The sequence below is a fragment of the Lepisosteus platostomus genome, chromosome 4, assembly GCF_059453375.1.
Source record: "Lepisosteus platostomus isolate fLepPlt1 chromosome 4, fLepPlt1.hap1, whole genome shotgun sequence".
NCBI lineage: Eukaryota > Metazoa > Chordata > Actinopteri > Semionotiformes > Lepisosteidae > Lepisosteus > Lepisosteus platostomus.
In genome coordinates this window covers 62,573,071-62,593,012 of record NC_142614.1, presented here as the reverse complement: position 1 = coordinate 62,593,012, position 19,942 = coordinate 62,573,071, and the positions used below count along the sequence as shown (strand labels likewise).

Sequence of the window (19,942 nt, the reverse complement as noted above, 5' to 3'; positions counted from 1 at the left end):
ATTTAAGCCTACCAGAGATGTTGTTTGGCTGACATTCAAGGTTTCTCTTGAAATTGATAAAGGAAATAACAGTGAAATGTACAGCACATAAGTAGGTGTTCAGTAGATTCTGGCTCCAGAAACAATTTTATTTGCATGTACAAGCAGATTTTTTTTAGAATATTTCAGGAAGATCATCAAGGGATAAATTAACTACACTGGTCAAAGTGTAATATTCATTATGTCAGTTTATTTACAGTAGTCCTTTCTATTTTATCTCAGATACAGCTCTAGTTCTCTCATTTATACTGTCAAGGAGTATGGTGTATGTCAAGCTACAGTATGTTGTTTAATGCGCATTCAAGTAAAAAAAAATTAATACAATATATTAAAGAAATGATTTATTTGCATCACAGTACTACCCATTCAAGAATTCAAAGATCTAAATGTAGAAATGAAGGAGAAGGGGAGATACTATAAATATTGTAAGATAATAGAAAATATCCAGAAAAACACACTTAATGTTTTAAAGAGGAAAGTGTGTTCATGAAACAATACCCTTATTAAATGAATCCGGTGCTGAGGTAAAGGAACATTTGCAGTATTAAAAATCAATTGGCAGTATATACTGTATTTACAGATACATGAGATTAATCTTAAAATGAACATGTAAAATGACCAGGCTGGGGTTGTCTATTTCTTGCTCTGGATGACAGATGTGTATACAGGTTTCTTTTTCCAAGTTGTTGTAGGTAGCAAGATACTCCTCAATTACTTCTCAAACAATAAAACAGACAGAGCTGGTGCAGGACTTAGCAAAAAAGTTTATAACCACAATATGCATGTCATAGACATACAGTACACATTCATAAATCAGGCAAAAAAGTATTATTCACAGCCTTTATAAAAAATTGAACCATACAGTACATTTATAAGTGAATATTAAAAAGGAATATGCAACATCTGTTGCATAAAAAACACATCCTTTGCATGTGTTTAAAGGCATGTTATTAATTATAAGATCACTCATGTACTTGTGTTGTTTTTATATTCCATGTTGCTGGTTTGCTCCACATAATCCTTATGACATCATTTTCATTTTTATTTTGGCTGTAATGAGTACCCTTATGTAGGAGTGGATTATGATCCAAAGTTTTGCAAATGCCAGGATTATAGTTTCTCAACAGAAATACTTTCTTTTTCTGTAGTAACTACTTATTCACACAGCATATACTTTACTGAATTTTTGTTTTTTAAAAATAAGGAGTGTTAACAAAGTATCTATCTTCACATTTGTCATACACAGTGTGAGAAATTCCTTCCATTAGGAGGAGATTCTATTTTTAAAATGTAAAATCTCCATAGAAAGCAGTGGGGATTTAACCATTGCATTTTTGGAATACAAGGCCTCCAATGTTTAATAACAGCACACTATTTAGTCTTGTCATTTGTCACTAGTTCTAAAACCGCACCTGCATTGATTAGCGTTATGATAATGGGATTTCCACAGAATAATTGTAATGTTATTTAATGTCTTCTAGGAAAACAAAAAGGCTGAAGCTATGCTTAATGAACTCAAGCGCCAGTATGAATCTGAAGTCTATCAACTACAGATGAAAGTCCAGAAGATGAAAATGGTAATTCTTCCAGCATTTAAAATCATAATCATAAAGTGCAGTCATGCTGAAAATGTGAATATCTAGCTATCTAGTAGCCTGCAGTACTTTTATTTAAATAATAGTTATTTTTTCTTTGTTTCGCACTGGAATTGATAGAAGAAAGACTATTAATATAATATAATCTTTTTATTATTTTTGCAAACTGGTTTAAAAATGTGAAAAGTTGGTACTTTATGAAGACATTCACAATTCACACAGAATGCTACCCCAATAGTGTACATCACGTAGATTTTTGCGCGGTGCATATTGTTGTCAGACAAGGTACAGTAGGTTCATCGTGTAGATAAAAGGATTACAGGAAAAATGTATCAGTGTATAAAGTATATTAAACATATAAAATATGCATGCAGAGGTTAACTTGGAGTTTGTCTGATACATAAACAGAACATTTATGGTTAAATGATAGTTAAATGTAAAAGCTATATGGGTCCTGTGAGTTTTAGTCTCTAACTAGGTAGGCAGTTTAAAGCAATCTGAAATTATATTAATAATATTTACAGATAGAGATGCTTTTTTTGTCTTGCAGATTGAGGAACAATACAAAAGTATCAATCTGAAAGATGAGGTGGTGGGGTTAAAAAGAAAAATAAATGAAGTTACACTGGTAAGTATTAATTTTAAGTTTAAAATCTTCAGACCTCACAAACTATTGCATTCATGAAACATTCTTAAGAAAAAAAAATCTTTTTTGTAGGAGAATCAACAGCTGAAGAAGGAACTACTTGAATCTCAAACTAATATTGCATTCCTTCAGAGTGAGCTTGATTCTTTGAAAAGTGAATACACTGATCAAAGTATAAACTTTGAAAGGTGAGAAAATTCACTTGGTATGGCTTTTTCTTTAGTGCTAACTTTATGGCAGTCATCTGTCAACAGGATTCATATTCAGGATTTGAATTTGCATGTGTTTACAAAGACGTCTTCATAAGAACTCTTTTTATTTATTCGTGAAATGTGCCTTTATTTGAGTAAATTTCTAAAGTTCTGAAAAGTTCACCTTACACCTTAAAATGCAAGTTGAATGACTCTAAATCATGTGAGTTTTTCAGTTAATTCAGTTATCATTATAATTTTCATGTAGATATTTTAGATGGGGTCATATAGAGATTTAAAAAAAATCCACCATGATGTTTTCTTAATGTCTGGTTTTTAATTTCATTTCTCTTGTGGCTTAAGGCACAGTGTAATCCATGTTACGAGAACAGTGACAACCCCTCAGCCCTGCTGTTAGCGTGCTTAGCTATGTTTTATGTTTTCCTATGTGATTTTAGTTCTGTGCACTACAATAAAACTCGAGCCTTTCGGGTGTTTTCCACTGATTGCCCAGTTGTTAAGGTAGAAACAGGATATCCTGAAATGACGTCATTGCACCTGACAGTGAGGTTAGTGGTGTCACAGGAGTTTATTCTTCAGCACAGGATTACTTGGCAACACCAGTTGCTAACCAAAATTTCAGCCAAGTGTTCCTTGATCTTTTGATTTTGCCATGTTTAAGTTTTCTTTTTCAGACTTCATATAGGAATGCAATACTACCAACATCTTTAGTTTCCTGTAGTAATGGATGCTGTTTTCATTCTTTGCAGGGATGAAGCAATAATGAAAGGATACTCTGATGAAAGGGATAATTTAGCCCGGCAAATTGAGATGCTTCAGTAAGTTTGCAAACATTGTTAATCTGTCTGTGACATGCAGTAGATTTACAGGTACTGAGCTGTTTATAGATACTGTAAATACAGAAATATAACTTTTAAATGGGAATTTCATACAGCTGGCTTTGCAATAGAAGGCTTAATAATCATAGGAAACAACAAAATAGTATTGTTTTTATTCATTTTATTGTGACTTTTATTTGTTACTTAAACATAATCTAGTAACAGCAGGTTATCAAAAGCTTTAAATTTTCATCTTCTTGTTGCTTTAAATGTAGCCTTATTTTACATTTGTCAGACCCAGAATATATATTCAGGCTACTCTTAATGTGTCATTTAATTATCTCTAAAGGTCGGCAAACAGGAAGCTGCATGACAGCAATGATGGTCTAAGAAGTGCACTGGAAAACAGTTTCACAAAATACAACAGAAGCTTAGTAAGTACCTACACATTACTTGGTTTAAAATATGCAACTTACAGTTTTACAAGTATGGTATCTTCATTGATGGATCCTTGAACAGCAGTAGTTTCGATAGTGACAGTACTTTTAGTTTCATATTTAATTTAATAATGTTCTCTATATGTTATGAGGTACTGAATACCTGGAAAAGTTTGGAGCTTATTCCTGCAATCTTCTCTGGTCCCTCTTTCTGCTGAGGGTCCAGCAATGTTCACCTGTCTTGATGGGTTTTAGCAGCTAGTCTATCTGTTATGTTTAAGGTCCCAGCTCCTGGGACAAAACTTTTCCACAGTACTTTAGCAACTAAATATATCAACAGCTTGGTGGTAATACATTAGCTATTGCCTGAATGTAGACAACATTGCCTAAATGTTTGGCCACTGGAATGGTTTCTCCAAAATCTCTCCACTTAGGCTGTAGCAACCTTTATTCATATCTGCCTCCAATTACAACTGCCTTGGAGTCATGTATTAAAACAGTATTAAAAAATAACATTGGTTTGAAATAAAGTTAAAGATTCAACATCCTGTAGATCCATTTCTTTCTCAGGTGATATACTATAGCCCACCCTTTGTTTATGAAGTCCTTTGGTATTCGTGGTCAAATGATCCATGTACACTTATTATAATGGTTGTTTCTAATACAGGTATTATTTTCTGTATAGCTAGGTTATTTGATCTTTCAGTCTTGAATGCCATCATGTCCACTACACAGTTTGATGTACATGGCATCTTTGAGGTTTTATTTTAGAATTAAACAGCTTTGGAGTGGAACACCGAATGTGTTTTTAAGGCCTGCCGCACAAAAATAAATGTTGTGATATTGTTTAAAGAAGAACAGACGATATATACTCATATCTCTGGAAAGAACAATTTCTTTCAGGAATCAGCAGCAGAGTCAAGGCCGTTATCTCTGACTGCTTCAAATGCTTTTGCTGAAAGTGAAAATATTGTACTTCTTTTCTTCTTACAAGTTAAGAATAGGTAGGGTTACAGCATACATTTGATATATGCAAATATAAATGTATCATTTTTTACAAAGGTGTTGTATAATACTCATGTTATTATTGTTATCCTAGCGAGTGCACAACACCTCCCCAGGAAGTACAATTTCTAGATCCAGTCCAAAATTCAGTGGGCGTCAGTCTCCTTATTTTGACAGGTAAGTCATGGCTTCTATTTAACTATTTCACTATAGAAGGTGGCGCATTTTGTCTAGAATACTTATAGACCACCACATTGTCATGGTTTCCTTTTGTCTGTCAATTGTGCTGCTATTTCCGGTTCCTGGTAGAGAGTTAACTTCTGTTATAAAAAAGGAGGAAGGAGGAAACTCCTGATCAAAATGTTTACCATTATAGTACAATGTAAAAAAAAAATACCCCGATCTCTGAACCTGAACAGAATGTGGTCTCCTTATGTGGGTGTTTTCCTTGAAACTTTGCAGATCTTCTCGCTCTTCCTACGTGGATGAGGACTGTGATTCCCTGGCCCTGTGTGACCCCATGCGCCGGGTGAGCTGTGAGATGGAGAGCCCGACTGGGAGCTACTTCGACAGCGGCCTTTCCACTCTCAGAGACTCCAACGACTATGATTCTGAGGCCGAGTTCAAGCTTCAAAAGAATTTCCATAGGTCACCAGAGATGACAGAAAGCCTTGCAGGAGATGCTTCTGATACAGATGTACGCCACTCTCACTTTGAAGTGTGACCTTTACTCCTCATTTATGCACAAAGCAGACTGATCTTTCCAGGCAACATAACCATGGAATTACCCTTTGTTTTTTGTGTTTTTCTTTGTAGCATCTAAACATCAGTGCATTTTGAAACATTCAACATTAAAAACATATATTTTTGGAATCCTTTAAGCTTAGTAATTGCAATTTGTATCATGTGCGAGAGAGAATAATGTCAATGTTGCATGAAAGTCTTGATAGGAATAAAGTACCTTCCAAAAATAAATTTCAAACTTAGGTAAATGCAGTACAACCTACTTTAAAAGACAATTCAAAAGTCAAATTGTGTATTTAAAAGTTACTTATGTGTACTTTCTTATAGTAGTCTTTTGTTCTGTGCATTTCGTGCTGCTTGATTAGACATACTGTATTTTGTACGTCATAACTCCAGGGATAGAAAAAAAAGCTGGTTGTGTTGAAATTCTGGTGGAACTAAAATGCTTAATCACCATTACTAGGTGCCAGAAATCAGAGACGAGGTGGCCTGCAGTTCCAACAGTGGTTCAGTATTAGACTGGAAACCATCAAATCCAGTCAGCAGGAGCAGTTCTGGGGCTTCAACTCGAAGATGCATCCCTGCCATCTCCCCACAGGTACAGTACCTCACATCTGCACAGATGACTAAACTGGGCAGTGCTGTAGGTTTACAACAGTAGAACATTCTGAGCAATTTTTCTTAACTTTTTTCGCTGAAATAAAAATCTTGTTAACACAGAGCACGATACAAAGGATTTCAGTTTCCATGTTAAATTTGTGTAGCTCTACTAATGAACCCAATTCATTTCGCTCATGGTTGGTAAAAGTATTGTGGGATGCAACTGAGTTCAGAGGCAATATATTTGATTTTAGAGCATATACCAATTTTAAATAACATGCTTATACATAGAAAACAAAAAATAATTTAGAAATTCACAGTAAATTGTAAATTGTAAGTGCACATCCACTCTCTATATTAATATTAGAGTGCATATTAATAGAAATACTTTGTACAGTATGTTGCAAATAATGTGAAATCCAAGTTCTACTACACTAATGACACTAATCACTAAAATAAGATTTCTTCCCAAGGAAAAAAAAATGTGTCATACCTTAAATCTGTATTAATTTTATCATGGTACTCTATAGTTTGTTAGAACTGCATTTAACCAACCTTGCTCTAAGGGATCATTTATTTCCGCACTCATCTGTAGTTTTCTGCAACAATATGGCTCATAGAAAATGGTGACCTGATCCCTGTTATTGGATTCACTCTGATTTGCTTGTCATATATTTTGCGGACCAGGAAAGATCACATTCATAGAGTGACCTCTAAGGATGGAATCAGATTCATAGTTGTTACATTTTTGCTCTCAGAAGTTGCAGAGCGTGTACTGATAAAAAACATTTGAACTAAAAACATTTTAGCATGGATGGATTTAGAATTTAAATGAGATTTTAGATTCCATCTACTCAGTACCTGTCCTTGTGTTTTCGTTAACTAATTCATGTTTTTTAGGCAGACCAAGATGACAGCAATTTGAAGTACCCAAATTCGGATAAGGCTTACAAGATAGTGTTGGCTGGAGATGCAGCTGTTGGGAAGTCCAGCTTCTTGCTAAGGCTGTGCAAGAATGAATTCCGGGGAAATACCAGCGCTACTCTGGGTACATGCGATAGATTGTTAGCTTCATGCTTTGTTTCAGGACTAAAGACAATGTACCAATGTGCAGAAGTCTTATGACATTTTGTATTATTCTACTCTTTTAATTCAATGTTTTCCCATCTAATTCAGAAACAACTCACTGGCAGTCTTCTAATGAAATTTTAGCCTTTTTTTAAGTACAAAGTCTTGAGTGATTGGTATTCTGTAGTACAACACAATAGCCATGTAGAAAGTATTGGTAAGAGTTAAGTCTAGCAGCTTTATGGACATGCTGAGAGAAACAAATTGTGTTCATAATAATAAACACCTGGGTGTGAGTCATTTCGATTTAATTGGTTAATGTGATGGATTAGGTATTACAATACTAAGTATTGTAAGCTCCATTGTAGTTATGGAGCCTATGACACATTTTGAATGAATAAGTCTATTTTTGGGCCTGGCTAAATTCCACCGTGGAATAAAACAGTCTGGACTCCCTACATTTCTCTCTTAATTCGGCTGGAAGAAATTGCTTGTTTCTCTACTTAGTCTGCTGTGTAGTGGGGCTGATGGCTTACAATAGTTGCCACATGGGAACTGCAGTTCAGTAGTGGAAGAAGTGTGTCCCCTCCTATATGTAAAGCACTTTAGGATCCGTCACGAAGCGTCTTTCAGGACCCTATGCGAACAGCACAATCCGGAAGGGAGTTAGACAAACACAGGGAAAAAGACTAGGTTAGGGGCTGGAAGAAGAACAGGGGGTGTGTCCAAGGTGCAGTGGTGTTCGGGGGATGTGTCCAGGGCAAACAAGTCCAAGGGAGTCCGTAAGGTTATCCAAGGAAAGCCAATGTCCAAAGCCGGGTGATCCATCCTGACACAGACAAATGGGGTTAAGAGCCGGAGCCGGATCCTGCGAAGGGTTGGGGGAATAAAAGGGGGGTAACGGGACCAGACATCCCAGTCCCGGACCCAGATGGTCAGGACGCCGTTGTGAAGCCTATGCTGTCGAGTCGCTCCTGGACTCGCGGGTAGGCTTGCTTCCGGGCATCCATCTTCCAAAGCTGAGCCCAGATTGGCAAGAACGTCTGGCTTTAATAGGACGGGGGCTGGAACCGGAGACAGGTGCAGGAGATAAATAATAAACTAGGAAGGCTGGAACATCCTTAAGAGGAGGGGCTTACGATTGTGACAGGATCCTTAGGGAATAAAAGAGCTGTGTAAATACAATGAATTCATTTACTAATTCATTAGTTTACCTTGAGTTGTTGTGATCAGGAGTTTTTGGGCCTGATTAATACTAAACAACACGATTGGTCTCTCATCACACAAATTATGTTATATGAATAAGAGTCAAAGCTTAATAGTAATAGTAGAAAATGCCAGTGAATGCTTAGAGTATATTTTTATTCTCATAACATATATGAAGCTTCTGACTCTGCAAAGTGTATATTTTTAGTTCTCTCAGAGCTGTATTTTCTTTTAACTCTTATTCTAGGTGTTGACTTTCAAATGAAGACATTGATTGTTGATGGAGAACCTACAGTCCTACAGCTCTGGGACACAGCAGGGCAGGAAAGGTAAGTTTGTTGATTCATTTTCATTTAGTCAAAGTTTAGGATAGAGATCCATTGTTGAAGCCCATGCCTTCAGTTAGCTACCAGCAACAAAATAAACAAGATGAAGCAAGGGACTCCTTTTGCTTAGTACCTATTCTTATTTTCTCATGTTCTCATGTTAAAGTCTTATGTTCTTATTACAATGGATGGATTACTACTAAGGGGTTTTGATGTAAACTATTCATTAACAGTTTTCCACTACAGTAGTACATATATTTATCTGTTCTCCACTTTACACTCAAATCTTAACTTCCAGTTTCACATAAAGACTTTAACGTGGAACATAATTTCTCAGTAATCTTTTTTTCTGCAATCAACATCATAGAATCACATTTGGGAATTCCATCATTTTTTTCACTGTTGTTCCACACAGACATCATTTTTATAAAAATAATTCACAATGCTTTGTTCCAGATTTCGAAGTATTGCTAAATCCTACTTCAGACGGGCAGATGGGGTGCTGCTGCTGTATGATGTCACTTGTGAAAAGAGCTTTCTGAATGTACGAGAATGGGTGGATACGATTGAGGTATGTTGGAAGACACACTAAGGTCTCAGCTCCCTGGAAGTATGTGGCTTATCAACTGTTGGGTGAAAAAAGAACCTAATGTAACAAGTTGTGCACATAAACTAATAAAGCTTTATTGAGGAGTACTGATCACTGGCACCATTTAGTTTAAAAACAATGTTCATTTTAGCTGTTAATATTGAAAGCACTCTCTAATACTGTACATCCAGTGAATGTGAGTATTTAAATCATGTTATTAATAAGTATAATATGCTCTTTAATGTTTTTTTAATGTTTTTAAATCTTATGGTTACTAGCATACGTATGAACCAGTATATTCTGAATAGCAGCATTCTATATTTGGGTATTTCTGAACACCTTTACTGTACATTATTAAATATGCAATGCAATACATATCAAAACACTCATGTTTTATGAATGCATTATTTATTAGTATATTGCAAAAAGATGTTGGTCAAGGTTTGGTTATCCTTTCAATAGAATATTACTTTTGGCCATTGCTTTTGCCCTTAGGTTCCATGATATCTTCTTTTCCAATGGAATTAATGGCAGGCTAAATTAAACTGGAAGACTGTGTGTTTCTAAAAGACATTATCTTGAGGTGCAAAACATTTTAGTGAGGTGATGAGGATTAATACACTGGGAAAAGTATTGAGTGTCATTTGAAATTCTGAGATATTTTCATTCTTTTTTCTAAACATGTGGTTTATATGTCCACTTTCATTTCTGGTTTACTTCCCACACTTTTATGTGCTGAAAGTGATATTTGTGTTTCACCCATCAGGATGTCACCCAAGGTGATATTCCCATTATGCTTGTTGGAAACAAGGCAGACTTACGTAAGCAGGTAACTGAGGAAGGAATAAAGTGTGTTCCAACCAGCTATGGAGAAAAACTAGCAATGGTAAGAGGAAACTTAAATTACAACTCTAGCTTTATGTTGTATTTCTACAGTATATGTAAAACAAAATTTTCCATTTAAATGTATTAAGATTTTTACAAAAAGCTTATGTACAGTATACAAGGAGTGACTGAATTATGCAGTACAAGACTTAAATATATTTACATGTATGCATATTATTACTTAGCATTTATTTTGATTTATTTTATTCCTGTGAATTTATTCTAACCATGTCCGGCAAGTGTAAATCTGAAGTGAAAAGTGATACTGGTGCAGTGAAGAAGCAGACTGATTACATTGGAAAGTGATTACATTGGAAACAAAAATATGTTGTAATTTTACATACTGTATGAATGCATTAGATTGTGTCTGTAATGCTTAGCTTTGTGTTAGGGTCATTACATACAAAGTATCAACCCCCTATAAAATGCAGCAATTAATAATTATGTTTGTGCTTATTATTTTTTATAAAAGAATAATATTGTAATTTTATGTGTAGCATAAACACATTGAATCGTTTCTCTAAACATAGGTTTACTGTACTTGTTAGGCTCATTACATAAACAAATCCTTTATGTATATTGTAAAAATATGAAAAAGCAACTTAGTTGCAGGTTCAGGTACAGTATGTACCCCCTACATAATTTGATGACTGCATCCTAAGAGGCATTAAAAACACAACAAATGCCAGTAGTTCAAATGCTTGTTTATTGCACTTTTAGTGCCTCTCAGTATACAGCACATTAAAAAAATAGAATTTATAGTGAATATATAGAACACAGAAGGAGAGAAACTATAGGTAGTATGCATTACATTTTAATTGGAACTAGTGTTTTGTATTATGCTATGTCACTAAAATATGTCAGGTTTAGTATACAACATAAAGTATGTTAAGAAAGTATTCACTTTCAAGCAAGTGAAATGTTGTTCCAGTCAAGCATTTGTTCATGCATGACCTTGTGACTAATTAAATATATTCCGTTTCTACTCGCATATGTGAAAGAGTAGGAACCATACCTGTAGTTTCTATTGATGATACCTGTAATGGCTATTGATGATATTTATCATATATACTGTATATACATCTGTTTGAATCTTTCTGAATGAATTGCTTCACAATTTGTGTCAGCATCCTAAGAGCATTTAAAGTTAAATCTTCTGAAGTGGAGTCCCTTAAAGACTAAAATGAGTGGCCAGAAAGTGAAACCTTAGAGAGGTGCTACTTAATGCTGTTTTTAATGTTTATTTTCAGTGGGACATTTTTTTAAAACAATCAAATTGCTTTGGGTGTGTTTTGCACGAAAGTCGGCTATAGATTGTTATTTTCTGAAAACACATTTCATATTTATCACTTTATCTTTAAGTATAATCCTTAATTCCCATAAATTCCTATTCACATTTACAGTATACAGTATAACATGATAAAAAATATTTTTCTCATGTTATTTAATTTAAATTAATCAATTAAATTTAATCTGTTCCTGACTGTTTGAAGCTGTATTTGTCATTTTTTTCCCCAGACCTACAACTCTCTGTTCTGTGAAACAAGTGCTAAAGATGGTTCGAATATAATTGAAGCAGTGCTGCATCTAGCACGGTGAGTACTGGTACCGATCCAGTACCTCATTCGTTTTAGATTGTCAAGGTGAACTTTTTTAGTGAACCAATATTTCTATGTTGTTACAATATGGATTTTATACCTTACTTTTCTGAAATTTCAAAAGTCAGAAAGTCCAAAAGGGTTTTTGAGTAGAATACAAATACCGCACACATGTATTCTTATTACTATATGATTCTTAGAAAAGTGGATCATTATAAGTTTTCTTGTAAAGTAGATGAAAGAACTAGAAAACGTGCAGCTTAAAGTTATTGTCCATTGCAGTCCATTGCAAGGCATACATACAGTAGATACAAACACAGACAATCACACCTGGGCCAGTTTTCCCAGAAGGTAATTAATCTACCAGTATGTTTTTGGACTGTGGGAGAAATTGGGGGAGGAAATTCACAGGAACATAGGGAGAACATAAAAACTCGACAGAGAGAGCACCCGAGGTCTGGAATTGAACCTAGGGTCCCAGAGCTATGAGTTAACCACTGCGTCACTATGTCACCCCTGTTTTATATTTTTACATTTTTAATCAAAATAAGTATTGTTTGAAAGTTGTGATTCACAAGGTTTACATTATCTTCTCTATTTGGGACTAAAATGATGTGACAGAAGTTGTAAGAAATATTACAGTATAAATGAAGTGTTTCTAGAATATTGTACAATTTTAACAAACCTTCCCTTAATTTAAATTCTAATTCTATGCTTTTAATCAAATAGCCTAAGAGTTTGCCTTTTATCGCTACAGCCACATTTTCTAGAAAACCTAAATGTCAACATAAAGACCAATTAATGTGTAGCTTCTTTAAGCTCAGTGAAGTACAGATAACGTACTATACTTCACTGAGCTTGAAGAAGCTACTGTACAAACAGCAAACAGGCAATAAATCAATAAGTGTAATCTATGGAATGGAAACAAATGAGTTTAGGCATAATCAAAATGAACAAACGTAATGTTATGTCATTTTTTGTGAATTTTACAGTGAGGTGACAAAACAGAATCGTGATGAAGAAGACCTGGAATCTGTGACAAATCTCTCAGGAAGTCACAACAAGAAGGCCACAAAGACATGCTGTACAGTATAAGAACTCATGACAATAATTGTTAAAGAAATGTAAGTCCAGTTACATTAGAAAAATGTAAATTTTTAGAAATAATTCAAGTAGGTAGCTGTGTCAGCATGCGTAGGCTGCAAAGGAACAAGTAAAGGTTTATTCCATGCTGAAAAGAGAGGCTCTGGAGCCTTCTTTGTGTGTTCCTGGACTGCCGAGCTCCATAGTTGAAACATTGTGTTGATTTTCTTCTCTTTTCAGCATGGAATAAACCTTTACTTGTTCCTTTTTAGGAATAATGATGCTAGTGAATGATATTGCCATTTTCTTTGTTCAGGCATAGCATCTCAATGCTTTATTTCAAATGCTTACTTGGAGTCTTGATACCATGCTCATTTATAAGATTAAATTCAAGGACCAATATTATTCAAGGCCTTCTTAGTCACATCCAGGAGCCTTAAAATTTAAAAAACATAGGGGGTCAGTGAAAATGGCGGTGGGGTGGGGGTGGCAGGGTGGTGTCTGCATCAGTGAGGTGTTGAATTTCTCATTTTGTCACATAGAAAAACTAAAGGAGATGTAAAAACTATAACATATCTGTAACATAACAGCTATAACTATAACATCTAAACAATATGTTTAATTCTTAATTTTTGTACAAAAAATGAACTGAGGAGTTTTAGATTTGTTTGTAATAAGGCATTTTATTTGTGAAAAAGCAAGGATCGGGACTTCAAAACCCTAGTTTTACAGTGTATTTTTTAATATTCCTCTTGACCTCATGAATGTACAATGTCTATGGACTGGGTGTTTAACCAGTAATGGCTTTCAGATTGTGTTATAGGCGGTATTCAGTATGCCTCTTGTGAAGCTGTGATCTAGTGCTCAAAGTATACACAGTGTAAAGTGTACTAACTGTATGAAGATTAAATTTCTCATGGATTAATTTAGTGCTTTTTGCACTGTATATTAGCCCTTAGGTACTGTTGGGAGTGATCCCACATGCAAGTCTCCCTCATTCCAAACAAACAGGATTGGAAGTTAATCCCTTTTCTTAGTATGGAATCGTGTAAAAGAATGTATTCTGTAATATCATATCAAAATATATGACAATATGAAAAATTAGGTATTTTTAAATGTTATATAAAACAGTATTTTTAAAGAAATACTGATATTTGAAATCCTGTTGAAAAGTGGTAGCCAAAACTACAAAGAGCCTGGGCCTTAAGAGTTAGATTAACTTTAGTATATTACTTGCATATCACTGTGGTATTTTTGAAAGAGTCCCCTGGTGAATTCCTAAAAGGAAACTAAGGGTTCTCATTTGTAGTTTACAGAAAATACTGCATAGGTTTGAATGTGTATTTAACCCTCGTATTGCATGTGGAAATTGAAACATCTCATAATTGTCTTTGTGTATGTAATACTTCTGATGAATACAGAAGTTCCTGTTCAGAACAATCAATGTGATATTAAAGGGTGCAGCTCACAAATGTGAATAATGAGCATGAGAACTTCAACAAAAGCACATGTGTTTTTCATGTTGGGCACTTCATTAAGTAGTGGGAGGATCTATTCAGTTGCAGTGAGTTGTTCATGGTAACTTGACCTTTAAATTGGGTATTTTGCATTTCAACAGCCTCCACAGAAGCTTGGATTTTGAATGTCTTCACGAGTCATCATTTGTTTGATATGCTCTCCCTCTAGTGGTAAAAATAGAAACCCAGAAAGAAAAGTGTAATTTAATGTATGTTCCTTCTAAAGGAATAACACCATTTCTGCTTATTGTAATAAAATGTTATTTACCTATGTATTATAATAAATGAAGGATATTTGCCTGAAGGTTTTGAAGAAAGCTATACTGTATATAAGGACAAATAAACAAATTTGTCTTATGTGTGATTTAGTGTTTGTTTACAGCATAATGTTATTTTTTCAAATATCTATAAAATTTCACTTGAAATAATTACAATTTTATTCAGCAATGTCTTTCCAATATATAATACACTGTGATATTTATTTGCATATTTCCTTTTTCAGTTCACAGAATCTTTTGTGAATAAGGCTGTTTATGATACATATACATTTTTTTATCATATATTATCATTTTTGACTAAAATATTGTAGTTACATATGTTCAGCTGGGTTCCTTGCAATCAAGACAACTGTGCTGAGCAAAAGAGCTGTAATAGTAAATTGTAAGTCATTTAACATACATAATTAAGATTATTAACAGCCATGGATTAAAAGTAAGCAATTTCTTGTGTTTACTTTGCTTACTCCATCATTTGAACTATAAGTTGTATTTGTTTAGTATGGGCTTACTGAGAAACCATTGGCATTAACGTATATTTATGTTTCTTTAATAAAATATTGTGTGAAACACTATTAGTTTTTTTCATGTATTTATTGCTATATTTAGGAAAACAAACTGTGGCTTTTGTTGGAGTGACATGTAAAGCAATGCATAAAGGTAAGAGAAGAATAATGGAACGAGTACAGAGCCACTAAACTGTATGTGTTCACTAAGGAAGTACTTAAATGAGGGCATGACATTTCTTTTTTGAATTTTAGAATCATTTTTTTATTTACTTACGTCTCGACGCAAACCAAAGCACCCTGTACCCATTTGGAATTTGGAGAGAAAGAGAAAGGCCACCCAGGGTCTTTGGATCGAAACATTCAATTGAGCCATTCAACTCCTGAAATTCTCTGACCACGACAGTGAGGTGCAGGAAGCTCAGTGCTGATTAGAAGAGAGGTGCATCCATCACTGATGTTACCATGTATCTGTGGACACCGAGGCATTTGTGAAAGCCATTTAATTAAATCTGAAGGAATCCCTGACATGACTAATGTTAATTCTGCCTCAAGTGGTACTGAGACAAATTACAATTACAGCTGGCAAGTGACTTGACCCATACTCCAAACTGTGGTACTTGGATCATACTCTCTAAACCCACACTTTTAGAGAGTACATTCACACTTTAGGAGCTGGACATCATGCATTTTAGTAACACAATCTCTTCTGTCGGTTCACTGAGAAGCAGAATAAGGTACAGCCTTGAATTGCTGAACATTGGAAGTACTGTAGTATTTGTAAGTACTGTAGGTCTGCTAACAAATGGACAAAATCCTTCCAGTAATTAGCACAGATAAGTGCATCATTAATAATCTTAGTTCACCCTCAAGATGTAGGTTCCGACTTCAGTTCCGGCTTCTGTTGTAACTGTAAATAAACAATCTACTATGAACATTCCAAGTAATAATGTTATAAACTGTCATAAAAATGAGTACATATCCCTCATATATTGACATTTGTAATTATCACAGTTGTGTCAATTTATTATCTATCCATCCATTTGCTTTCTGATTCATCCAGTTCAGGGTTGCAAGGAGTCAGAACCTAGCCCGGCAAGCAACGGGTGCAAAGTGGGATTCGCCCTGGGTGGGATACCAGTCCATCACAGTATCACTCTGTTACTGCTTTGTAAATGTAAACCTCTAATTTATTTTATAAGTAGGCTGCAGGCATTTCCTTAACATAGTACTCCCTTACTGTCTGATTCCACAACTGAATATAGGGATGTAATACTGTATATGGCTAATAATTTCCTTAACCTAAGAATTTTATGTGAGAAGTGTTCATAATTATGCATGCAGTATAAAATATTTAAAAATAGCATAACATATCAAAATAAGATAAGACAATATCCTACTTTTCTGGGATAATTCAAAAAAGGAACTACAATACGCATATAATGTACTGTAGTTCTTAACTCAATCACACCTATGATTAGGAATCATTCCCTGTTAATAAGAAAATATAGAAAAAGTTGCAAATCAGATTTATAAATCAAATTCCAGCTTTTTAAGGTAAGGACAAATTAGATGCACATATTTTCCTTATATGAAAATTTAAGACAAAATGCTGAAGGGCTGGTATATCATCAAAATAATCTCAGTGGATAAATCCAGAATATGACTGAAAGAGTCACTGTTGTCACATGATGGTATACAGTAGTAATACACATTTTAAAGTGCATGGCTGCTTGTTGTTTATAGTATGTTTTAAAAACACATAAGGGGTTATGCAACACTTATCAAAACTTTTGTCTTTGCTTTTTTCAAATGGTAGATTATACAGATCATTGAAGAAGACACATTTCCAATAGGTTTTAAAAACTGTTTTGATTGTTTGAGACTCATATTTCTTGGTTTGAGGAAAAAAATCAAATTTGATGATTGGAGGGCTTCTGAGACACCCTGCAGGAATGTACATTTGAAACTCTACCTAGGGTTAGAGTTAGCATTCCCACACTAGGTAGAACTTTTTTACTGTCAGTGTTGCAATCCAGGCCTCCAGTAATCTTTAGGATGAGTGATAACTTGCTCCTATCTGCACTTTTAATTTTCGGACAGTTTTGGCCACTGTTTTGTACAGTATAATGCCCCATTCATTGATTTTATCTGAAAACTGAGCCAGATGAAAAGTGTGAAGAATACCTGTTCTAATGGGTAAACTCTCTTCATTTTGTCATTTAAAGTGCTGCTAGAAGTGTAACTTCGTGCAAGATTCTATGGTTCTTGTAACCCTAACCCTAGCCAGGCATTAAAAGCATGCCAAGTTAACTACTATTTGACAGCATTTTTAACCTTAATGAAAATTTGCCTAAACAAGACAGATTACCTCATCTCACCATTGACACATTTAGCCAATTTCTGCCTGGAATTTCCTCCCCCTTAAACATTTGTTATATCTCTGCAGCAGAACATAGCAAGAGCCTGGTTGAGGTCTTAAATTGAAGGTAACCCCCTTGGCTTTGAGTGTGAACAGTCAAATTTCTTATATTTCTTAATGTGTCCACTCAGCAGACAAACATATGAAAAAAAACCCAAAACAGTAGGCAAAAATGTTTCTTTGGTCTTCAGAGGTCAGAGTTTTCAACTATATGCATGTCAAAGGCCTGGGAATGATTTGAAAACTTTATTCTAGGTGACTACTAGCTTGGATAAAAATCTGGGACAAATTGATCAATTAGAAAACAATCTACATCATGTTTTGTGAAGACTGGACCTGGAAAGAACTTTCATGCCTATAATAAAAAATCATAAAATATTAAAAATAATAAGAATAAAAACCATTGCAATTGCTATAAAAACCTTTAGACACTGCTAGAGAGCCTTTATCTGCTGTTATGCAATGAAAAAAAACCTCAGAGTTGCCTTCTGGTGTGAAAAAAGGAGCACTGATAAGAAACTGATAAAAAACTGACTGATTACCCGTTCTGAGTCAATGATTGACACCTAAAAGGCAGGCGGAATGCAGCTTGAGGCTTCTAGAGGAAGTCTTACCCCCTAAGGGCTCGGAATGGCTGAAAATACAATGAATGACAGTGCTTTTTACCAATCAGATCGCCTTATTTCTCGCGTTCGTTCTTCAAACATTTACTACAAAGTCAATAACGTTCAATAGCCTCCAGTTTTGGAGATAAGCTAGTGTGGGTTATTTTGGATATATATCATGCTTCAGAATAAGGTAAAAACATGGGATATATATATATTTTTTTGCTGGTTTTTGCTTTTGCGGTTTTGTTGGTAAAAATTTATAATATTGACATGCTGTGCTGGCCGTGTGGCCGGGTGTTTTTATTGGGATTCTGCTAGTTCATTAATTTATTGGTTTATTGGATTATTGTGTCATATCTGTGGAAACAAACTTTATGGTTTTGTTGTGATGATATTGGAGAATACGTGCATGTGAGAATTTGTGGAGTGGTTTGAAAAAAAAACGTTTATCTTGCGTTTATCTAAAAAAAAAATGCATCTGGGGAGACAGGCGTGGTCACCGGTGACCACGATCCGGGCAAACATACATTTCCTAGAGGTTTTAAAAACTGTTTTGATTGTTTGAGACTCATTTTTCTTGGTTTGAGGAAAAAAATCAAATTTGATGATTGGAGGGCTTCTGAGACACCCTGCAGGAATGCAAATTTGAAATCCTAGCTAGGGTTAGGGTTAGGACTCCCACGCTTGGTAGAAGTTTTTTAATGACAGTGCTGCATTCCAGGCCCCCAGTTATCTTTAGGATGAGTGATAATTCGCTCCTGTCTGCACTTTTAGTTTTCGGCAGTTTTGGCCACCTTTTTATATTCTTGTATTTCCCAAAAATGATCAAATGAAAAGTGTGAAGAAATCCTGTTCTATTGGGTAAACGTTCTTAATTTCAATACCAGTTTACAGTATATTTCACCTCAAGTGTGCAGTCCCACAGGGTATCTCAGTAGTTCTCCAATCATCAGAAAAAGAGGCTTTTAGAGAGTTTAAGAGAGTTTACTCATTAGAGTAGGTTTTCTTCATACTTTTCATCTGTTGGGACATAAACACTGAATGGGGTAATGTAAAGTACAGGCAGCCAAAAGTCTCGGATAAATATTAGTGGAGATTGAAACAAATTATCACTCATGCTAAAGCTGACTTGGGGCCTGATATCCAGCAGTGAGAGTAAAAAACGTCTACGTAGTGTGGGAATGCTAACCCTAACACTACCTGGAGACACAATAATTAGGTCACATTAAAAACAAGAAGGGGGAGAGTTGAAGCAAAGAAGCAGAGGAGGGACAAGAGTCTGAAGGAGTCGGAACCTGAAGCTTGCACTGGGTGAGAGCCCCTACTTCATGATCATCCAAGCAAAACCTAACTGGAGCTAAGCATTTGAACCTTTTTAGAGAGGGCATGCTATTCAGTGTTTTTAGGGAACTTGGGTTTCCTGGGTAAAAGATACTTCCGTTAGAAATGTCTTTCCTGCTTAGGGCATTTTTCTGTATAGGGATGTAGGCTCCCATTTATTTTGTGGCACCTGGGGCAAAGAGAGAGAGGTTTAACTGCAAGTTGATTTGTATTTAGTTAGGAGACAATTTTTCTCATATGTGGGCTCTGCAGGCATTATGAGCTTATTGCTTAGGAGCAGTGTATGATTTTCGGGGTGTCCAGAATGTTAGCCCTCTTAAGCGCCTTGTTTGTAAATACTGTACTAAGCGAAACTTGTGTGTTGTATGTTTTGTTGTGTGTAAGTGTAGTTTGTGTCTTGTCATTGTAATACATTTTTGTTT

General features: G+C 35.1%; 1 protein-coding gene across 1 annotated transcript in view; it reads left to right on the top strand.

The window, feature by feature from the left end:
* The window catches only part of rasef (RAS and EF-hand domain containing), a 63,159-nt gene extending 47,941 nt beyond the window's left edge, over positions 1-15,218 (top strand). Inside the window, exons 16-29 of the mRNA XM_088630176.1 lie at positions 1,521-1,616; positions 2,185-2,262; positions 2,353-2,468; positions 3,242-3,310; positions 3,660-3,744; positions 4,847-4,929; positions 5,215-5,449; positions 5,960-6,094; positions 6,997-7,144; positions 8,618-8,699; positions 9,153-9,267; positions 10,052-10,171; positions 11,689-11,765; positions 12,761-15,218. Coding sequence (XP_088486302.1) covers positions 1,521-1,616; positions 2,185-2,262; positions 2,353-2,468; positions 3,242-3,310; positions 3,660-3,744; positions 4,847-4,929; positions 5,215-5,449; positions 5,960-6,094; positions 6,997-7,144; positions 8,618-8,699; positions 9,153-9,267; positions 10,052-10,171; positions 11,689-11,765; positions 12,761-12,863 — 1,542 coding nt within the window. The 3' untranslated portion in view covers positions 12,864-15,218. The remainder of the gene's footprint in view (positions 1-1,520; positions 1,617-2,184; positions 2,263-2,352; positions 2,469-3,241; positions 3,311-3,659; positions 3,745-4,846; positions 4,930-5,214; positions 5,450-5,959; positions 6,095-6,996; positions 7,145-8,617; positions 8,700-9,152; positions 9,268-10,051; positions 10,172-11,688; positions 11,766-12,760) is intronic.
* The last annotated feature ends 4,724 nt before the right edge of the window (positions 15,219-19,942 follow it).